Here is a 22,617-nt window from a genome sequence, read left to right on the forward strand (position 1 = left end):
AGGATTATTCATTCAGCATTTTACAAATACTCGTTAATAGCTCCTGTGTACCAGGCCCTCTGCTACGTACTAAGAATTTGGTAGCCCACAGGGTGTCTAATAGCTGACAACCCCCGGCGTTGCAGTGAGCAGTTTGAATCAAGGGTAGCTTTTGGGTGATCCTACTCATTAGCACTTGGGTAAACATTGGTCTGGACAGGGCACTATGGTACCCACCATGTAGAAGTGCTTAGTGAAGAAGCGTGAGAGGTCAGGTCAGCATGATTGTGGGGTGTGTCCTAGCGGATGGACTGAAGAGTTGACACACTTTGGGGAGGACCTTGAACCTGAAATGGAGCATACTCATCAGCTATTGAGGTCCCCTGGAAAGATGATGATAAAACTATCTTCAGAAATCAGTATAACCTCTGTGGAAAGCAATTTGATTATATTTACAAAACATTTGAACCCATATAACCTTTGACCCAGTAAGTCTTAGAGAGTTTATCTTGTTACTGGCAGATTATATGTATATGAGGATTATTTGTTGAAGTGTAGTTATAAAGGTTAAGATCAGAAACAACCTATATGTTTATTACTAGAACACTGGTTAAATAAATCATGATCGAGTTACACAGTGGAATACTGTAGAGTTATTAAAAAAAGAATAAGGCAGCTCTTCATACATAAATAGGAAATAATCTCTAAGATAAAGTATTAGGTGAAAAAAAGCTGCCGCAGTATAGTCTTTATGTTTTGCTTCATTTTCTACCATTTTTTGTGTGCAAAAGATCCAATACCAGGTTTCTGCGGTCAAACAAAATAATTTTGGTAGCCCTCAGGTCATGTGTGGAAATGGTAGTGAGTTGGTGGCAGGAGAGAATTGAGGCAAGTAGTAAACGTGAACAATGAAGGTTGCCAGTACATGTTGGAGGTTTGCTCAAGGATGACATAGTAGATTTTGTTCGTGGTGTGAAAAAAGAGTAGAGGAAATTGGTTCCTGCATATACTGAGTTGCAGTGAGAGGTTGACAGGCTGCGTCTGAGGTATTTTACTTAGGTAATGGTTACCTTGTGGAGTTGTCTGTTGTGATGAGGAAGGCGAAGCCTGGTGGGGTAGAAGGGGAGGAGGGTAAAGAGAACTTGTGATGAGCAGTTCTGTCCTCACTATGATTAACTTGGTTGATCTCATTATTGCCCTCTTCCCGAAGGAATTGTCAGATAATCTCCCACAACGCATTTCCCTGTGATTTAGATGTTTAAAAGGGAAGGTGAAATGGAGGAGAGTGAATGTTTTTTAGGAGTTAGCTGAATTCCAGGAAAGTAATTGGGATTACTTTGAGACCTATCAGTCATCTAGCAAATGGGGTTTTGAGCCCCTGTCATGTGTGAAGCCTAGAGTTAGGCCCAGACATGTGCTCTGGCCTCCAGGTGCTTGTGATCTAGTTGGAGAGGGGATACACTGTCAACTAAAAACTTTTCAGAATGGGAGTATCATGATTATCTTAGTCCAGTGGTTTTTAGCCCTTCCTGCTAATCACCTTTTTCAGGTGATTCCAGTCTATGGCTGTTATTAAAATCATTAATTAGCCTAATCCATATTCACCACCCCCAGGAAAAGGGCTTTCTTCGGTAAGAATATAGGACAATGAAGGCCTGAACAAAATTAGGAGACTGTAATAAAGGGGAAGAAGCAGTAGGAATGGCAAGTAAGGGGTGGATGTAAAAGATACTCTTAAAAAAAAAGAAGATACTCTAAGTACAGGGTTTCTAGGGCTCTGTAATACTGTCTTCAGTCTGCAGCTATCTGGGCCTAGAGACAATCTTGTCTACACCTATTACCCGATCACTGAACATTTCCTCAGCCCCACCTTAGTACTGGGCACTGTGCTACCTCCAGAGAGTATGTGAAGGTCTACCCTCTGCCTTCAGGAAATTTACAGTCTCTAGAAGAAATTTAAATCTAGTGTATATGCATTTATATTTTTGTACTTTTTAAGATTTTGAATACCATGTAGATAAGAATGACCAGATTTGAAATGTTCTGTTAAGCTTTTTTTTTTCAGTCACACAGATCTAGTTAAATATTAGTAATGAGAATAGTTCGCCTTTTTGCCATATCATAAAGGGATGTTTTTATTATGCGTATTCATTAAAGATAGATCTTTATAAGAATCTTAAGTAGATCTTTATAGTAGAGCTGCTTACATATCTCTGGCTAAGAACATAGAGGCCAACTTACTTTTAGATTATGTTGATATTACTGTTCTTATGAGGATTGTAGTTAGAAAACCATTGAAGAGCTTTATAATTTATGACTAGTCGTTGGGGTTATCTATCTCTATGTACTTAAGTTTATGGTTTTGTAACTATGTAATGCATTAATCTTGACTTTTCTTTCATTTAGATTTTGATGCATACAAAAGAGATGGTACAAAAGGTAATGCTGAGCATTTTCATTATACAATGACTCTTAAATATCATACCTGGTGACGTTTTTGTATTCAAGGAAAATTGTAACCCAAACAGACTGGAAATGGCTTCTTAGGATGCCTAGTTTAAGATTATAATCCGTCCTAATGGATTATAGCTTTTTTCTTTTACTAACACTGATATGATCTAGCCACTGCTTGAAGCCTATATGTGAGTGTTTCAAGCAAATTAGTAACAGTGCTAATTAGAGTTTACTTCCAGGCCTTTATACTGTATGTGCTCTAGTGTTTTTTGTTATGATTGGTTTTTTTTTGGCACTCTTCATATTCTATTGAATACTGTTTGGAACTGTGAAGAATTTCATATGGATTTGTGCCCCTGAATTTTAAAAACCCATTATAACCCATTATGTTTCTGCTTTATAAATTGCCATGACCACTAAGCTTATGGTACAGTGGATAAATACAGACCCCCTGCCCTTCTTCCTAGTTTCTTATCCTCCTTTATGTTATTTAGTTCTATAGTTTGTGTCGGTTGAAACTATACATTTCCCTGGCCACTCTGCTCTCTGTCTGCTTTAAGAAAATTAGCTAGATTTTCTTAATGTGATAGTGGCTTTCTTTTCTGGTTTATTGGAGCTTATCTTTGATTGTACTCTGACAGTATGGATAAGAATAAACATAGACTTTTGAAAGATCAGTGTAATTTCTGTAGTATGGAAAATCTTGAGTTTCATTGTGTATGATGATCACTTTGTCTTTGTTGTTAATTTTTATAATTTTTGCTTTTTATTAGATGAACCTTGAAGTTATTTATGGAGATACTGATTCAATTATGATAAACACCAATAGCACCGATTTGGAAGAAGTATATAAATTGGGAAACAAGGTGAGATAATCTGATGAAATTAATCTGTTTTACCTACTTTTGTGAATTCTCTTTAAACATGGAACTTCATAAATTCATGTATGTGTATGTGTGCTCCTGAAAATAATAAACTTCATGATTCTCATTTCCTCATCCTCTTATTTTTCTTAACCTCTACTCCAGTTGTTTGTTTTTAAGGGTTAAATTCAAAGGAGAGTGTTTTTTTCCTTAAGTGATAAATACATTTTTACTTTGAAAACTGTCTGAGATGTTTTCATCTTGTTGCTAAGGCTGGTGTTCTTCTCACAGTTCCGGGATATTGGGCTTAGGTCTGGCTACAGTGATATCTCTGACTGGCTACTGTTTATCCTGGGTCTTGTGAGGGGGTTCACACTGCTTCACACCCTGTGATATACCCTGTGTCAACTTCCTGTTAAAAGAAGAAAGCAAAAAAAATTTTTTTAATTTAAAATATGGGGGCATCTGGGTAGCTCAGTCAGTTAAGCATCTGCCTTTGGCTTAGGTCATGATCTCAGGGTCCTGGAATTGAGCCCCATGTCAGGCTCCCTGCTCAGAGGGGAGTCTGCCTCTCCCTGTCCCTCTGCCCCTCTCTCCTTTTACTCCTGCTGTTTCCCCCCTCCCCCACAAATAAATAAATAAAATCTTAAAAAAATAAATTTAAAATATATGGTCATGTATATTCTTATCACATTATCATGCATGAGGAGAAATATATCTAGTAGTATTCAGATGAATTTTATATGCTGATATGGATAAATACCTATCTACGTACATGCATACACATTTATAATTTTACAAGAATACTTAAAATATATTTGAAAAGGCAAGTGGACATTTTTTTTTTGCAAGTGGACATTTAAAAGTAATCATTTGTTGCCTCCTAATTGCAGTTTATAATTAGCAAGCATTTCTTGAATACTTGCTATGTTAAGATCTTGTCCCAATAAACTAGAACTAAGATAACATCTTACAAAATAACAGCTTCCTGCCTTCTTCACTAATATGTGTGAAATATGACCTGTAGCCTTTGCCTGAGAGCAGGCCTGGCCTATTGTCCTCATATTGAACTTCAAAAAGCTATGTATTTTCCTTAAAATCAAGGCTGTGCCTTGATCCTATCAATAAAGAGCAGGTGACTGATTAATTTTTGTTCAACATATAGTTATTTCCTTATACGTCAGGTGCTTTGGGAGGTACAGAGAGATCTTAGACCTTTTTAAAACAGATTTTATTTATTTATTTTAGAGAAAGACCATGTGCTCATGTGGTAAGAGGGGCACAAGGAGAGAATCTCAAGCACACTCCACTCTGAGCACAGAGCCTGATGAGGGCTACCCTTCCATAACCCTGAAATCATGACCTCAGCTGAAACCAAGAGTCTGACAATCAGCTGAGCCACCCAAGCACCCCTTAGACTTTATTTTTAGTAGTCAAAGTTTTACTTATTTTTAGCCACCTATTTGTTGGATTGTCTAATTTCTAACTCAGTAGTTTGAAGGTAAGTACATACGCATTTAGTTTACAGATTCAGAGACTATTTTATAATTTTTGTAAATTTCCTGGGGCAGACCCTGCCAATTCTGTCCTTTGATTGAGTGGGATGATATATTATTATTTTTTTCATCAGTTTTTCTCCCTATGCTCTTTCAGTGGTTTTGCATCATACTCAACATAATACTGTGTTTTAGATCACCTGAGTAAATGCACTCTAATCTTGTGTGAATTCAAGTTCTGTTTAGATTAACTCTGGGGAATTTGTAGCTTGTTCATCTTCTTCCTGGTAGATGTTTGAGAAGCTAGTATTAATGATTTGAAATTTTCACAGGTAAAAAGTGAAGTCAACAAGTTGTACAAACTGCTTGAAATAGACATTGACGGTGTTTTCAAGTCTCTGCTACTGCTGAAGAAAAAGAAGTATGGTGCTCTGGTTGTTGAGCCAACGTCAGATGGGAATTACTCCACCAAACAGGAACTGAAAGGGTTAGATATAGTTAGAAGAGATTGGTGTGATCTTGCTAAAGAAACTGGAAAGTGAGTTCAGCTTTCATTTTTGCTTTTTTAATTTGTCTGTAAAAACTTGGAGTATTAATGACCTAGAGAAGATTTGTAATTCTGCCAAGCGCGAGGACATAACTTCTTTGACGTTGTTACATATTAATGCTTCTCATTTATTTGGAGTGGAATTTTCCAGGTAGATTAAAACTCAACAAAAGCCAAATTTGCTCAGTAAGAGTTACTTGCTGTAAGATACATCTTAGGAGCTATAACTCACAGGGTGAAGCTTCATATCTTAGCTCCCTATGGTGTTGGTTTCATTGATGTTGGCTTGTGTCAGTTTTATTTTGCTTTCATTTTCTTATCAGAAAGTGCCTTGTGTGGTGTTCCTGAATTGTTTTAGAGCCTCTGTAGGAACATAATTGTTGAAATTTTCCCCTGTTGTGGCTTAAATATTCTGGGATTCGTAGTGGACCACAGACTGAGACTTTGTTCCATCCATATCATTTGTCTGTAAAGATTCTTATGAATCTCTAGCAAAAAGAAAAAAATAAAATTCTTTCTTTTTTTTTTAAATAAAATTCTTACTAAGGTTAATTTAAGAGCTAGTTCTCAAATACTCTGAGTACCTCAGAAATAATAAATTTCATGGCTGACCCCCCTACCTTTGCATCTGAGACTGGAAATTGTGATGATAAGGCCTGTTTTTTTTTTTTTAAAGAGTCACATTAATTTATAAAGCATCCATTTAAAAAAGGTTGAATCTTTAGGTATTTAATGTTCTATCTTTTTAGATATTCCTGTTTGGTGAACCTGCCCAATTCTGAAAATAGAAGAAATTTTTCTTTAAAGCAAAATTTAAATTAATTTTAATATTGCTGAATAGTCACACTTTTTACTTGTTTTCTAGTCTTCCTCTTGCTTTCAAGTTGGGAGATTAAGCAATTGTTGCTTCTGCAGAACCACTCTTGATTAGGCAAAGTTGATCATTCGACTATAGGTCACTGTTAGCCTTTTATGAAATGAAGTTTGAAATGCTTCATTGCCCCCAAATGTACCCAAAGATGAAACTACTTTGTATAGACTGTCGATTAGTGTTCTCTTCAGCTTTGTGTTTTCTAAGAAAAGATGCATCATAATAGAAGTAAATTTCTCTGAGTTAGAAATGTATTAGTAATTAAAGCTATACAAATGTTTTTGTTAGGGTTCTTTTTCTGACAAATTATAATGCAGCTGTCAAACCCTCGCTCTGCATTTTCTCAGAAATGGATAAAATATTGGCTTCTTTACTCCTTTTCTTTTTCTTTTTTCCCTTGTTTTTTGAAGGGGTCTGGTAGAATAATATGAACTTTTTCAGAGATAGCATAAGGTTGGAGAACATAATATAATGAAGCTAAAGAAAGAAGTTTGAAATTTTCGGTTTTTAAAAAAACTTGGATAAAGAATTGTGTTTCTGCTTACCTAGCTAATGGTCATCTCAGCTTGGTGATATCAGAAATAGTATCTTGGTGCTTTATGAGGAGAGTGAAATTTTTGTCTTTTAAATTTTTTCCCTATGGGTAGAATATAACTGCTTGTGAATTTTGTAATTGCATATATGCAGTTGTGGATGGAACACATACCTTTCTCTGTCCACATTTTGTATGAAGCATTAGCTGGTGCATTAAAAAAATGGTCTGTATGTTTAAGGGCAAACCTGACATTCCAAGGTTGGTAAACCTTTGGTAGAGTTAATGTTAAAAAACAAATAGTAACGGCCTTTTGGACACTCACCCTCATGTTAGCTTTTAGTACAGCTCTTGTCCACATGTTAATCTAATGGCATTTATCTTCCTTTTCTCTCCTTTATTAATAAAGTATAATATTAAAAAAATGAATCCCTCTCTTTTTTTGCAGCTTTGTCATTGGCCAGATTCTTTCTGATCAAAGCCGAGACACTATAGTGGAAAACATTCAGAAGAGGTTAATAGAAATTGGAGAAAATGTGCTAAATGGCAGTGTCCCAGTGAGCCAGTTTGAAATTAACAAGGTAAATGTAGCATTTATTGCTGAGCCCAGCTGCTGCCATGTGTTTTTTGCCTCCTTCAGCTAGTTGAAGAACCACCTCATCCTTGCAATCGAAATAAATTCTAGCTGGTGATGAAAGCTGCTTAACAACTATCTCACCGATGGAGCATTAGCATACTGCTCTTCCTCTTTCAGGCCCCCCCTCCCCCGTACTGCCCTGCCAGCCACTGGGGCCTTCTCTCTCCACTTCTTCCTTGATGGAAACCTTGTTTCCAGAGATTCTATGGAGTGATATAGTTGATGTTTAGGGGACTAGAGAGTATTACCTTCTCCATAGTCCTTATTTATAGTTGTTTGGGAGGACAGGCCTGTAAGTTTAGAGAGAAATGGAGACAGACAGATGGATAGAGTGTGTGTGTGTGTGTCTTTCACAGAAGGTGATTCTTAGAGGTAATAGCATTTTCTTTATTTTTATTTTATTTTTATTTTTATTTTTTAGCGTTTTCTTTATAGCCAGAGTGCTTGCGCTTTTATTTTCTTTTTAAAATATATAAGGTGGACTTTATGGATAGTTCTAGTTGTTGAAAATGAGGAATGTTTTTTATTACCTAACTTGAAAAAGGTCTAATATAAGATGTTAGGTTGCAGATCCCCCCCCCCGCCCCGCCATTTAAAAAGAGTACCCTTACATATTCAGAAGCTAATTTTGTAGATACTATTTTACCCATTTTGTGATAAATAGATTTTGTTGTCAAAGCTGATGCAAAAAAAAAAGAATTTTAATGAAAAAGAATCTAATGATATTAAATAGAAGGCTTAGACTTAAAACTCATTCATGATACCCCGTGCTAAATTGATGCTTGTCATTTTTGCACAGTTCCCTTACTCCTTACTCTTAGTATATATTGTAATTATATTATTTTGAAATCTGTTTTTGTTTGGCATAAACAGATTGTTCCAAATTTCTATATTATCTTTAAAAATGATCCTGTTAATCTTATATTTCACTGATACATCTTTATTTAAAGTTTTTTATTATTTACATTCTTTTTAATACTGGAAATAACTGTATTGAATAACTTTATCTTTTTGCTTTTGGATGAATTATTTTCTTAGTTTAGGTTCCTTGAAGTGAAATACTTGAGTCAAAAGATAGGGATATCTGTGTGGCTGTTGCCAAATTGCTTTGTAAAAGGGTGATACGCATTGATAAGAACAAAATATGTGTGAGCTTCACCACACATTTGCTTGTATTGATGATGGTTCTTTGGCAATAATATCATTGGTGATATTTAAATAAAATAGTGCTATCATTTTGATATGAAGCAGTGTCTCACCATTGGCATTTGATTTGCATTTATTTGGTTTTTAGAGAAGATGAATATTTTCTATGCATATCCTTAGGATTATTATTCATTCTTAAATAAGTCATCTGTTTCCTATACCTTAACCCTGATGTCACAAAAAAAAAGACACTCATTTATATAAGAAACTACAAAGAAAACAGTAAATATTGTAAAGAGGGCATGTGCCTTGGCTCTGGCTCTTCGCTTTAAGCAATGTAGTGTTTATCCACTGGCATGGCATCACTTGTGACATCTAAAAAATGATTTCTTTTCGGATTTTGTTTGGTCTGTCTCAGAAATTTGACTTCAGTCAAATTTATTTATGACTTCAGTCTTTCTTTGATCAATTTTGCATCGATTTTGTAGATTGTATCCCTGATACTATGTACCTTCTTAGAAATGTGGATCCTCTATCACAAGTGGTTCCAGGCAAGAGTTTGAAAGGCTGAATCCAAACATGAGCACATTATTGGCAGAAGAACACTGAGCATGTGTCCTCCAAGCCAGTGTGCCCACGCTGTCTTCCTCTTACATGAATGACAAGACATAGTACTACTAGTACACAAGGAAACTGCAATCACAAGGGACCCACTGGCAGTCTTTGAGTATTCACCAACAGCCTGCAGTCCTGTTATTTTAAGTTTTTACTCTCAAAATTGTTAAACTTCTACAAAACCAGAGGATAGTATTATAAATCCCCATGTATCCAGCATTCAGCTTCACTAATTATCAATTTATAGTGACATTAGTAATAACAATAATAGTAATACTTAATGCGATTAGGGCTGTGCCTTCATTTTTCTTTGGCAGAGCTAAAATTGTTAGTTATTGTCTTTATATTCTCCATTTCACTTGACATAGTAGCTGGCAAATAACAGTTGTTCGGTGAATATTGAAAGAATTCACTTGCTTTCCTAGTCTTCCATTCATCAAACATGCAGTACCACTTACAAGCACAGTGCTACATTCTGGGATTTAAAATTGAATAAACTGGGATCCCTGGGTGGCTCAGCAGTTTAGTGCCTGCCTTTGACCCAGGATGTGATCCTAGGATCGAGTCCCACATCAGGCTCCCTGCCCGGAGCCTGCTTCTTTCACTGCCTGTGTCTCTGCCTCTCTCTCTCTCTGTGTCTCTCATGAATAAATAAAATCTTTAAAAATAAAAAAAAAATTGAATAAGCAAAGCATGGTCCATGTTTACAAGATGAAAATGATCTGTCAAAGATATTTACTGTCCCATATTTTTATACTTTTTTTAAATAAATGGATTTCTGCAGTGTCGACAGAAGTGCAGTGAATTCTGATGAAAGGATTATCTATATTATAGTTATTCCTAAGTCTGTTTATGGCAAGTTGTTTATGTCGAAGGTGATGGGTCTTGATTAACATCTGTCTGAATACTCGCAGTGTTTAAAACTTGTGAGCAATTCAGGTTTTACCTTTCATCGCTTTCAAAGGAGAGTGAAATGGAAGAGTCTGTGTATGTGACTGGTTGTGGTTGGTCTTATGACAGAATATCTGTGTATCTGTAGATACAAATATTTTGGTGATCTCAGTAGGGATTGAAAGTAGGAGGCTAGCCTAAGGGGGAGGGGTAAAGTGGTGAGATTTGCCTTTATGGAGATTTAGCCCTTGTTAAAAACAATTGAAAAACATCATATGTGATTTTTCTGAATTACCACAGTCTTAGCTTAAATATTTTTCATAAAGCAGCACAAAGTACTTCACAACTGGTTTGCATAGCCCTGGTTAACTCGAGCCTAAACCACCAGGAAGCATTTTTTTTTTTAAATCAAGCCTTCTAAAGGTAGCTTGTTAGATCCCCAAATAGCCCCAATCTAATAACTGGAAAATATGTCACATGAAATTCAGAATTTCTTAATATTGCTCTGAAGTCAATTGAAGAAGATAATAGTTTTTTTTAGATAGAGTTATATTGATTAAGATTTCTATGCAGTATTACCTATCCAAGTTAATCAAGACTCCACATAATGCAGGTTAGAGGAGATTCAGATACTTGGAGCATTTCCTAGGTGCTCTCCTGCCCTTGAGTGTATGATGGACATGACATGGGTATGTGCAGCCATGATGGAAGACCTGCTTTATTTCTGTTCCAGCAGTTCTCAGATTTCGTGGTCTCCCGAAACGTTCACATTCTTAAAATAATTGAAGACTATAGGAGCTTTTGTTTATGTGGCCTGTGTTAATATTTACTGTTAGAAATTAAAACTGGGGAGTTTCTAAAAATTTTATTTATTTGTTTAAAAATAGCTATAAACCCATTATGTGATTACAAAAATAACATTTTTCCTTGAAAAGTAACTATATTTCAAAACAAAGTTAGCCAGAGGAGTGGCATCATTTTATAATTTTGCAAGTCTCTTTAATATCTTGTTTGGTAGACGACCTCTGGATTCTCATATCCGCTTGAACATCCAGTCTGTTGTAATATGTGGTTTTGGTTGAAGTATAGGAAGAAAATCCATTTTCACACAAATACATAATTGGAAAAAGGAGAAATATTTCAGGACTTTTTTTTTTCAGATAGTTGTATATGATGTTCTTTGATTCTACACCAGTATTATGTAAGTGGCATTTTGTAAGGATTATTGTTATGTGAGATTCTGAAGCTTTTATCAATGAACTTTTCATACTCTCATGTGAAAATCTCTTGGGCTGTGTTGTACTTGGGATAGGTATTTTTTGCTCACGCATGACATTATGCTTTGGTCATTTGTAAACTGATAATTTCCCAAGTTTTACAGATCTTCCAAATACATTATCAAAAATCACATTTTAAAATATTCCTACTCAGAAAAGTCTTTAAGTATTGAGAAGCTGTTGGGGTGCCTGGGTGGTTCAGGGGTTTAGCGCCTGCCTTTGGCACAGAGTGTGGTCCTGGGGTCCTGGGATAGAGTCCCACGTTGGACTCCCTGCATGGAGCCTGCTTCTCCCTCTGCTTGTGTCTCTGCCTCTCTCTCTCTCTCTCTCTCTTTCTCTCTGTCTCTCTGTCTCTGTGTCTCATGAATGAATAAATAAAATCTTTTTTTGAATAAATAAAATCTTAAGAAAAAAAGAGAAGCTGTCAAGCTCTCTCACTTGCAAAATTCTAATTTATGCTTAAAAGGTTGAATTTTATCATAGACAATATATACTCCCAGTTATTTTTCTTGAAGTTGCAGGCTGATTACATTCTTTTTTGAGAAATTGTCTGCCAGAGACTCAAGTTTAAGTAGCAGTAGCTGGCCGGTCATTCTTGCAAGGAAAAATTATGATCTATGAACAAGGCAGTTAGTTTATCTTGCAACTCTGAACAGTTGCACAAGTGCTTTTCCTCAAGCAGCCTTCATTCTTCAGTATACAGTAGACACACATGCCTTGTGCATACTTCTTATTTTGTCTTACAAATACTAGCCTTCTGTTCAGGATCAGGACCTTAAAAAACTAATAACCCTTGTTCTTCCATTCCATGAATGACATTCTTTAGTGAAACTGGGTTCATTTCTGGGTTTTATTTTGGTTTGGGGGAGGTTTTTTTGGTGTTTTGGTTTTTGGTGACTCTGAGTGTGTGGTGGTGAAGCATACAAAGAGCTGTAGCAGTTTGCTGTGGCTGCCCTGATGATTAATGTTTATAAGGCATCAGAACCTTTACCTACCATTGCTTCTGTATCACCAGTGCAAACAGTATTGTTAGGAAGATAATTTTGAACTCTTGACTTCCTGAAAAGGATATCCAGACTCCCCAGGGGTCTGCAGACCACATTTAGGTGATCTAGTCACGTGGCACTCTGTTCCCTGCCCTTCTTGTCTTTTGAAACCCACCAGAGAGCTAGATATCTCCCTCCTACCCTTTGTGCATACCGAGTTCCAGTCCAATGAACTGTATTTTGTGTTACCTCTTGCTTTTAACTTTTGCTTTCATCTCTGCCTAGAATGTTCTTGCTCCTGTCACTTTTTCTTAAAATCCTATTTTTCTTCCCGTGCCAGCTCAAGTTTTTTTCTCCTGTGATTCCTGCTCTCAGATAGAAGTGATCCTTGCCTCTCTAAACTCTCCCTAACACTGTTCACATCTCCCTTATGGCACATGTGGCTTATTTTAGAGATTTTATTTGCAGAATGAGGAATCATCTAATAGCAAATGACTTAGGACCAGTGACTGTCTTATTCATCTCAGAGTATTTTACAGTGCTTGAACTTAGTGAATTATTGCAGACTGAGCAAAATAATTCTGCAACATTTGGTGCTACTGTATGCCAAGAATCATTTTGAGCACTAAATGCAGCTGCAAGTGAGGCTGATGTGCTCCTACTCTCATGGGGCTTATTTTCTGTTAGAAACTCATTCATTCTGCCTTTGTAGAGTTTAAACTGATATTGTGAATAAATCCACCGATTTCTGGTACCTTGGAGATTTATTTAGGCTAGAGAAGCCTTTGAGAAACAGATCATTAAGTCAGAGTAGCCAATCTCCATCAGTCCTTACCAACTACTTAATTCAGTGAGGGAATTGCGGACATTAAGAGAAACTTGAAAGACTTCATAGAAAGCTGAATTTATAGTCTTAACTTATTATATGCAAGTATTATGTGCCATGGCCCATAAACTCCTATTTCTTTTTTTTTTTGCCAGAGTTGCATCTGGTTATATTAGTTACTAAATGAAGGAGGGAGGAGCCTTAAGGATGGAATGTCTAAAGACTGTGGCACTGTTTTCTACTTACAGTTTCTGTCCTTTTTATGTTAATATGGCAGATAGGATTCTAGGAAAAATGTGGTTAGTGTATATCTGTGTGAGAATGGTTTTATTTTAAAGTTTGGAGCTTTTTGTTTCCTCTTTTTTCTCTTTTAGGCATTGACAAAGGATCCCCAGGATTACCCTGATAAAAAAAGTCTACCTCATGTACATGTTGCCCTCTGGATGAATTCTCAAGGAGGCAGAAAAATGAAAGCTGGAGATACTGTGTCATATGTCATCTGTCAGGTAAAACTGTTGTAATCAATAAGACTCCCAGACCCCATAAACCAAAGTAAAACCCAGACCACCACAGTGTCTTAATTTAGTGGTCTTCCAAATAATTGATGCTGTAAAGAGATGGGTTAGTCTGGTAGGTTTTACAACGTTTGAAGCATTAGTCAGAAGTATGTAATTATTATTACAATTTTCATAAAACCTTTAAGACCAGTGTTTTGGTTCACTGAAATTGTTTTGGTGAGACAGATGCATAACAGTAGGTGCTGTGTCAACCCTCAATTAACTTCAGTGAAAATCTATGTAAGTTTGGTAATATGTCCAGCAGTCATCCATTATCATTCCTTTTGCCACAGATTCCAGTATTAATATTGTAAGGTTAAATCCATTTTTCTCTAGCTTATGTTCACATAGTTACTTGCAAAAAATATGAAGTGCTTGATAATATGGAGAAAGTTGCAAGACCCCAAAAACGTACCTTTGGAAGAAAACACGGATTATCTAACCAGTGTGTTTAGGTTTTTTTATTTTGAGCAGAGAGGGCCTAGAACCTACCTCTGTGCCTTGTCCCTCTTCCATGTGGCACCTCTGAGGAACCTCTACCCTTTTGGAACACAGATTGAAACCACTGACCAGTTTCTTTGGAGAGTAGCATGCCTCTGACATGGATGAGGACAGAGGGTAGGACACAAGAGTAGTTTGTTCCTTTCAAAGTACTTAACTCCAATTGGAACAAAGGAGAGGTCTCATCTCTTCCTACTGGAAAAAAAAAGTCACAGCCTCTACCTAAATTCTTTAAAATTACCATGGTTTGGTATACTTACCAAAAGGCCTAATTCATCAGTGTTGTAAGACTTTCTTTTAATTCATCAATTACTGCATTTTGTTGTTACAGTAAAAAAAAATAAATTAGCCTTAAATTTCACTGTATTATGATTGATCTTTGTCAAACTACAATCAGTGTGTTTTTAAGTCATAGAGTCTTTTCAGAATTTAAAAATTATCTGCTAATATCTGCTTGGTACTGTGGATGATGTACATAACAAATGATTTAAGTACATGGACAGGAATCAGCACTTGACTCCGTCTCCCTCCTAGGGTTACTCTTGATTAAGAACTGTTACAGAAAGCCAATTCCTGCAGGAAAATATTTCCATAAATGTCTGACTCGCTCAAGTCCTTAATGTGCTTTGCATATTGCCTCTGACAAGTCTCATCTCAAAAAAACAATTTTCATATTATGCAAATAAAGATTTTGGTAAATAGGCTAGTTTTTTTTTCACTTATGACTTCACATACATGGAAAAGCTCTTGGATTATTAATGACAGGAGCAGATGGCAATATAGCTTTGAAAAATTATATAGGTTCTGTAAAATAGTATCTAATAATGAAATTCAGTCAAGTTATGTTTTGGCTTAATCTGGACTAGAGATGTATGGTAGTATGATCAATATATCTAAAAGTCAAGGTTATGTTCCTTGATGTCTAGATATTAGGTCTTAGGATTTCTTTTTCCCAGGTCTTACTGAGCTAGAAAAGCTTAAAAATGCTGATGTAGTACAATAAATCCCGTTTGATGTATTTTCAACATTTTCCCCATCCACTGGTACTGGGCCTTAACTTTCTTGCTTATTAAGACCACAGTTCGTGTTTCTTTTTATTTTTGCTTCTCATTGTATCCCAAGAAAAGCTGTAGGACTTTAATTGGCCTCTGTCCTCTAGCAGTGGGTCAGGCCCACTTTGAGCATCTTTGTGAGCCAAAGCTGCCAACCTCTCCTGCTTTTTTAAGCATTCAAATTATTCTGTTTCTTAACCGTATTTTTAGAATATCTTTTTGAAAATGTATGATGATAAATTTTGAAGAGAACTATGCTGCTCTAAGCAAAGGTGCCCTCCATGATAGTCTGTCTCCTAGATATGTTCTGTTTTGTTTGAAATTTATATTTAGTCTGTAGTACTCTACTGATAATTTACTCTGACTAAATTCAGATGAGTTTAGAGAGTAGTAATGTTTTTGGTGTCTGATTTATATTGTAGTTCATTGACTTGTAAAACCTATATGAATTATTTGCTGAAATTGTAAATCAACTTCTACTTGATAAGTTCTCAATCCTTAATTATTTAACTTTCATTAGACATAATTTCTAGGGGATCCCTGGGTGGCTCAGTGGTTTAGTGCTACTGCCTTCGGCCCAGTGTGTAATCCTGGAGTCCTGGGATCGAGTCCCGTATCAGGCTCCCTGTATGGAGCCAGCTTCTCCCTCTGCCTGTGTCTCTGCCTCTCTCTCTTTCTCCCTCTCTCTGTGTCTCTCATGAATAAATAAATAAAATCTTAAAAAAAAAACAATTTCCATACGGCATGCCTTTAATGTAATTGTTTTAAGGGACCCATTTGTCACCCATTTAACTTTTTTCCATTAGTTTTCTACTAAAGATGATTACATAATTTTGAATGAATTGACTGTACCTAGTTGTCTCTGTGAAGCATGTACTTTGTGAAGTTCACAAATTACTACATAGGCACTTCAAGGAAGACCAACATTACTTCTTAGTCTGATTTTAAAGGTGTATGTGGTGCGTTATTGCACATACTGTGGGATCTTGCTAGGTTTGAGAATTATGTCTGTGAGTGATGTATCTTATGTCACAGCCTGAATGTTTTTCCAACACAACACAGCAAAACCCGTCTTACCAATTCTTTGGAATTTAGTCATGTTTGGGCTCAAATTTTTTTAAATACAATAAGAAATGTGTTTGGGTCAGTGTTAAAATTGGTCTTTCATGTGGTTATTTAAAATAAAAATTTTTTAACTGAGGATAATTTTGTTAAAAGATTTTATTTATTTAATAGAGAGTTAGTGGGCAGCCTGGGTGACTCAGTGCTTTAGCGCTGCCTTCAGCCCTGCATGGAGGGCTCCCTGCATGGAGCCTGCTTCTCTCTCTGTGTTTCTCATGAATAAGTAAATAAAATCTTTAAAAGAGAGAGCTAGCGAGCAAGCATGGGGTGGGGGCAGGGGCAGAGGGAGAGAGAAGCTGACTCCCTGCTGAGCAGGGAGCCCTATGTAGGGCCCTATCCAAGAACTCTGAGATCATGACTTGAGCCAAAGGCAGAAACTTACCTGACTGAGCTACCTGGGTGACCCTGTATAAATTAGATTTTTATTCACCATTAAAAAATGGTAAACTCAAAGTGCTGTATAATTTTTTTAAGATGGTGGGTGAGGAGAGGCAGAGAGAAAATCTTAAGCGGACTGTATACCCAGTGCAGACCCCAACGTAGGGCTCCATCCCCTGATCCTGAGATCATGACCTGAGCTGAAATCAAAATTCGGACACTTAACTGACTGAGCCACCCAGGTGTCTCTCAGTATTGCTATAATCTTAAGGACAGACCGGTTTTTTTTTTAAGATTTCATTTATTTATTCATGAGAGACAGAGAGAATGGCAGAGGGAGAAGCAGGTTCCATGAAGGGTGCCTGATGTGGGACTCGATCCCTGGTCTCTAGGATCAGGCCCTGGGCCCAACCAAGGTGGCGCTAAATCGCTGAGCCACCTGGGCTGCCCCAGAGCAGACCGTTTAAAAAAAAAAATACAATTTTTTAAATTGATCAGGTTTTAGGTATTAGTTAATGAAGTCAGTCTGAATATAGTTGTGGTGCAGGAAGACATGCCCAAGGATTTTTCCCACTCTTTCTGTCATTGACTGCCTTCTTACTCTTCACCTAATAATTTGGACTTCGCAAAGGACAACAATTAAAGTGGATGAATTCTGCCTAAATTTTTACCGTGTTGTGAACTCCTGGAAAAAAATTATTTTCAAAGTCTTTTAATCTGAGGTTTGCTTTCTTAGTATTTCATTATATCATAGACTCCGTGGGACCTAGTTGATAAACATCTCAATTTGCTTCCATCAAGAGCCTTGCCAGAGTAAGAGGCCCCTGCCTCCAGTCTGGTGAAGACAGTGGTGAGCAAGGGCTGGACGCTAAGCTGAGAAGGGGCTGATTGTAGCAGGAATGAAAGGGTTCACGTTACCTATTTAACAGAGCAACTTAGCACTGTGAATAGTTAAAATTGACTAGTCTGAATATGAAATTCTGTTGTAGAAAAGAGGAAGAGTGGAGTGAGTTTCAGTTGTTGATCCAGTAATGTGATGACTTTTTTTGATTCAAAGATTATAATGACCTCACCTACAGGGCTGTATATGGACCAATTATATAGAACTCCACAACTTTTATTTTTATTGAGAGGACATCTTTGAAAAGATACTCTCTGACCCATCTTTTTTTCCTTCGGGAGAGCCATGTAAACGGTGCAAAATGGCATGCCTGTCATTCCAGTGGCCAAATATTTTGCTTCTAGAGTATTGCCACTCCACCAAGCTAGCTCATTAATTTTACTCCTATTATATCTTTTATGTAAGTTACTATGTGGGTTTCATATCCCCTTTTTTTCCCCTTGCTCATTTGCTTCTGGATACATAAAGCTCTCATAGAAAATATTACCCCTGGGGGCCTTTAAGATGAGATTACAACTAGAATTCTTGCATGAACGGATTGCATTAACATAATAAAAGGACCACACATGTTTTTTTCTCATCACTTCTAAAAGGCCTTCCTGACTAGACTAATAGTTAGCAAGTCTTCTCAGTGCTTCTGTGATATGGCAGGTGGAATTATTTAATCTAGTCATGCCATCTTGTTGGTTTCAGGTTTCAACAAAAAATAGAACACAACACATGCTGGATTTACATTCTTGGACAGTGGGTGACATGTTTTCCTTGATCTTCCTACGCTTAGATACATATGACATGTTCACCAACAGGTCAAAAAGACTTCTTGATATTTGGAATTGAATATATAAAATTTGAATTATGGTCCCTCTTTTTGGCCAAGCATGTATATGTGACTGAATTTCCTACAACTTTACCTGTGCCATGTCCTTTTGTAGGATGGGTCAAACCTCACTGCGAGTCAGAGGGCCTATGCACCTGAGCAGCTACAGAAACAGGACAATTTAACCATTGACACCCAGTACTACCTGGCTCAGCAGATCCACCCAGTCGTGGCTCGGATCTGTGAGCCAATAGATGGAATTGATGCTGTCCTGATTGCAACATGGTTAGGTAAGTGTCCCCAGATCACATAGCCTCTTATCCAGCTCTACCGGCACCTGCAGTCCTCCCTCACCTATCATGAGCCTTGTTCATAGGTATGCTGTGTACTGAACACTTCCTTATTTATAGGTGGGCATTATTTTTGTGGTTGGTTGGTTAATGTCTCTCTCTCTCTCTCCATAGACTATGGATCCTATACATTTGCTACCTCTATAGCCACATGCCTGCTCCATAGTAGGTGCTCAGTCCCTAAATGCCAAAGTAAGAGAGGGAGGGCAGGAGAAGGAATGAAGAGATTTTAGGCACACTTACAGTGCCTCAGCTTACACTGTTGTAGCTTTAATTGGTGAACTTTCATGAATAAGGTGATTGATGGTATTGTGCTGGTCAGTTTATCTTGTCTCTGTCTCTAAATGTATTTTGTGTAAAGTGAGAATACATGGCTTTTTTAGCATTAAAAAGTTTAATTTTTAGTATTAATTTCCTGTGAGTATCCTGCTCTCACTTTATTTTAAATTCTTTGGAAACTAGACATGTTGTTACCTTCCAAGAGTTAGCTGATTCCTAATTTCTCATCATCACAGGAGGTGCTGGTCAACCCTAAAACCTCAGCATTTTTTAACTTTTTGCTGTGGTACCAGATCGTTGTTTTGTACTTAGAAATGTTTTCATTACTTGCTCTGAATTCATTTCTAGATGACCAGCAAGTAAAGAGTTACATTGATTTAAGATGTCTGCTCTCTATTGCATTGTATGTGAAGATGAATATTTTTAGAATACTGCCTAATAAAGTCCTTAGATGGTGCCTCACTATCTATAAGTGAAGTCCAGATGCCACTGACATCTCACAGTCTTTCAGTCTGGCAGTTGTAGACTCTAACTTTGGAGCTCCAACCTATATTTCTAGCTTTCTTTCTTAATCAGTATATTTAGGGTCCCCTAAATATGGCGTTGCTCATTCTGTCCTGGCCTCATGGAAAATCCTCCCCCTCTTCTTATTGAAATGTCTGGCTTAAGGCATGGGCTTTTAACATCATAGGCACCTGGGCTTACATGCTAGTTCTGCTGTTCACCAGCTCTGTGGCTTTTGCAAGCCTCTAAACCTTGATCTAAGCCTTGGTTTCTGGAACCGTAAACTGTAGTTGCTCTCAGAGAGCAATAGAATGATGCACGTGCTATGCTCTGCACAGGCCTGGAGCAGAGAGAGTACTCAGTGTGCATTGTTAGCAGCCACATCCCACTCTCTTGCCAGGCTTCTGCATACATGTGTCCATGCTCCTCCAATCCATAAGATTTGTACATAGTTTTTCAAAAAGAATAAACTTGCCATTTGCAATGATGAGGATGGAGCCAGAATGTATTATGCTAAGCGAAATTAGTCAGAGAGAAAGATAAATACCATATGATTCTACTTGTATGTGGAATTTAAGAAACAAAACAGATGAACATATGAGAAGGGGAGGAAAAAAAGAGGGAAACAAATCATAAGAAACTCTTAATGATAGATGACAGGTTTAATGGGGTGAGGAATGAGGAGATGGGTGATCTTATTCAGGAGGCACTTGTTGGGATGAGCCCTGGCTGTTATATGTTAAGTGAGGAATCACTGAATTCTACTCCTGAAACCAATATCACACTATATATCAACTAAGCAGAATTTAAATAAAAATTTGGAAAGGAAAAAAAGATTTGTACATAGTGCTCACTCTGCATGTGTAGAGTGGGATTGGACAGATAAATGAGGAAGTGACATGTTTGTCATCCTGCCCTTGGCGAGTATTTTTCCGAGCTCCTGCCTGGCGGCCCTGACTCCACTACCCCACCAGTGTCTGCTCTGGAAGTGGAAACTCATTTTTGACAAATTTGAAAAACTCATTTTGCCAAAGCAAAACATAATTAGGAAGATAAAATCTGCTCCCCAAATTGTCATACAATGTGTTCTCAAAGTTGAGTTGTATTTGATGATGTTTATAAATCCTCAGCTGGGAGGAGAGGAGTATAAGTGCTCAGTAGTTTTTAGCTTCCTTCTTTTTTTCTCCCCTGCTTTGGGTGCTTACTCTGTCGAATATTGTAGTAAGTACTCTGCATATGTTATCTGATTTAATCTTCACAACAACCTCATAAGGGTATGTTGTTTTGGCTTCGTTTTCCAGAGAAGGAAGCCGAGGCTTAGAGGTAACTAACTTGACCTTGGCGCATAGTTCGTTAAGTGGCTGACTGCAGTTAGCTGGGAACTGGCTCTCTGTGATTCCAGAGCTTGTGCTTTTAACCACTGTGCTATACACCCTACTGCCTGTTCTTAGCTCTGAGAGGCTATAACAGAATTTCCCAAGCAGGTATGAGTGTGAAGTCACAGGAGCTTCATCTTCTTTATGTTCCCTTTTCTCCCTCACTGCATCCCATACCTGTGGACTAATAGCCCCCCCACACACACAACTTATGCACCAAACACCCCTGAGTGGAACCATTTTTTAAATAGTTGATTTCCCATTTCTGTTTGTATCACCAAGAACCTGACCTAGAAGCTAACTGCTACCCTTTACTTCCTTGGTTTTAAATTTCCCGGTGGCCCAGTGCCCCCTCATGAGTGACATGTAAAAGATAGAAGCAGAGCCAGAGAGCTGTCAAGTGAAGGATGGTGGAGCCTGCCCAATGGGCAGCCTCATGACTGCTCAGGTATATCAACACTGGTCCCAGAGGGGACTAGGCTGATTTTGTTAATTCTGGGGTCATATTTAAGATAATTCTAAATTAAACAGTGGCAAATTTTGACTTGCTTAGAGACAAATCTTATTCTAATTGCAGCTGCCTTATAAATCCAGTTTTCACAAATTATTTTCAAAGGTGGTAGTCTCATGGGTCCCATCTTCAGAGGGTTCACATCATTACTGACCAGTCTCAGTCCAGAACAGGAGCCCTCCATGGTTATGCACAGTCCCACCAAGTCCCCGTCTGTCCTACCCCCTGACGTGCAAGCTCTTGGTGCCAGGTAGCCATTCAGAGCTCCTGGAAGGGTCTGTGTCCTCTGCTCTTAAGGACTTGCTGCTACACCCCTTCTTAGCTTCTCTGTCTGATTTTTATCTCTTGTCACTTGACAGTAGTTCTTATACTGAGGACTTGTGGGATTGTCTTCCCTGTGTCCTCCTCCTCCTCTGCTCCTGATATACCTGCTGTCACCAGCAGCATCCACCTATCTACCTGCATTAGTGAGAAATCTTTTAGTCCTTTATCTCTCCCTGTTTTCCCATAGGCAGTCCAGATTAGTGACTTGCAGGACAGCAAATGCCAGTTACCATAAAGATCTGCAGAAAACATGGAAGGTCTCCAGACAGCTCTTTGCAGGCATTTGCTCCCTGCCCTAAGCGGGAGCCACATTTTGATCTGCATCCTTTATTCCTCCACCTCAAGTGAAAAACCAGGGTGGCTGTTCTTCACTAGAGGATTTGTGGCCCATGTTACCAGTTCTCACTTAGCCTGTGGTTTTAGAGAGGAGGAGGGAGGAGGTGGGAAAGTAAGGGGAGTGTTGGGGGTGCATGGTTTCTAAGAGGTGCAAGCTGTAGGCATAAAATTACTGTAATTTGTTTTTAAAATTCTAAATCTGTTTTCTTTATATAAAAAAACTGCAGTTAGTGAACTGACACTGTTAAATAAGTTGAAGTGTACAAATGTATACGTAAAATACAAGCCCTCCAACTGCCTAATCACAGACATAAAATAATTCTCTTGCTTTTAATGTAGTTTTTATCTTTGATTAATGAAATGTATTACAGTGTTGAAACTTCAGTGAAGTTTGATACTTTGTCCTTTTAGTTAGTACAAAGAAATCAGGAATAATGGCATAATTTCATTTAGGAAAATTATTAAGTTCATGATTTTTTATTTTTAAGA

General features: G+C 37.5%; 1 protein-coding gene across 2 annotated transcripts in view; it reads left to right on the forward strand.

Annotated features, from left to right (window-relative positions):
• POLA1 (DNA polymerase alpha 1, catalytic subunit) overlaps positions 1 to 22,617 on the forward strand; it is a 310,086-nt gene that overhangs the window by 112,088 nt on the left and 175,381 nt on the right. Inside the window, exons 27-32 of one of the 2 annotated variants that reach the window (XM_038587111.1) lie at positions 2,386 to 2,418; positions 3,207 to 3,299; positions 5,125 to 5,330; positions 7,191 to 7,323; positions 13,495 to 13,626; positions 18,564 to 18,738. In XM_038587111.1, coding sequence (XP_038443039.1) covers positions 2,386 to 2,418; positions 3,207 to 3,299; positions 5,125 to 5,330; positions 7,191 to 7,323; positions 13,495 to 13,626; positions 18,564 to 18,738 — 772 coding nt within the window. The remainder of the gene's footprint in view (positions 1 to 2,385; positions 2,419 to 3,206; positions 3,300 to 5,124; positions 5,331 to 7,190; positions 7,324 to 13,494; positions 13,627 to 18,563; positions 18,739 to 22,617) is intronic. The other variant, XR_005386198.1, reaches the window with a different exon arrangement.

This window comes from Canis lupus, chromosome X (genome assembly GCF_011100685.1).
Source record: "Canis lupus familiaris isolate Mischka breed German Shepherd chromosome X, alternate assembly UU_Cfam_GSD_1.0, whole genome shotgun sequence".
Classification (NCBI taxonomy): domain Eukaryota; kingdom Metazoa; phylum Chordata; class Mammalia; order Carnivora; family Canidae; genus Canis; species Canis lupus.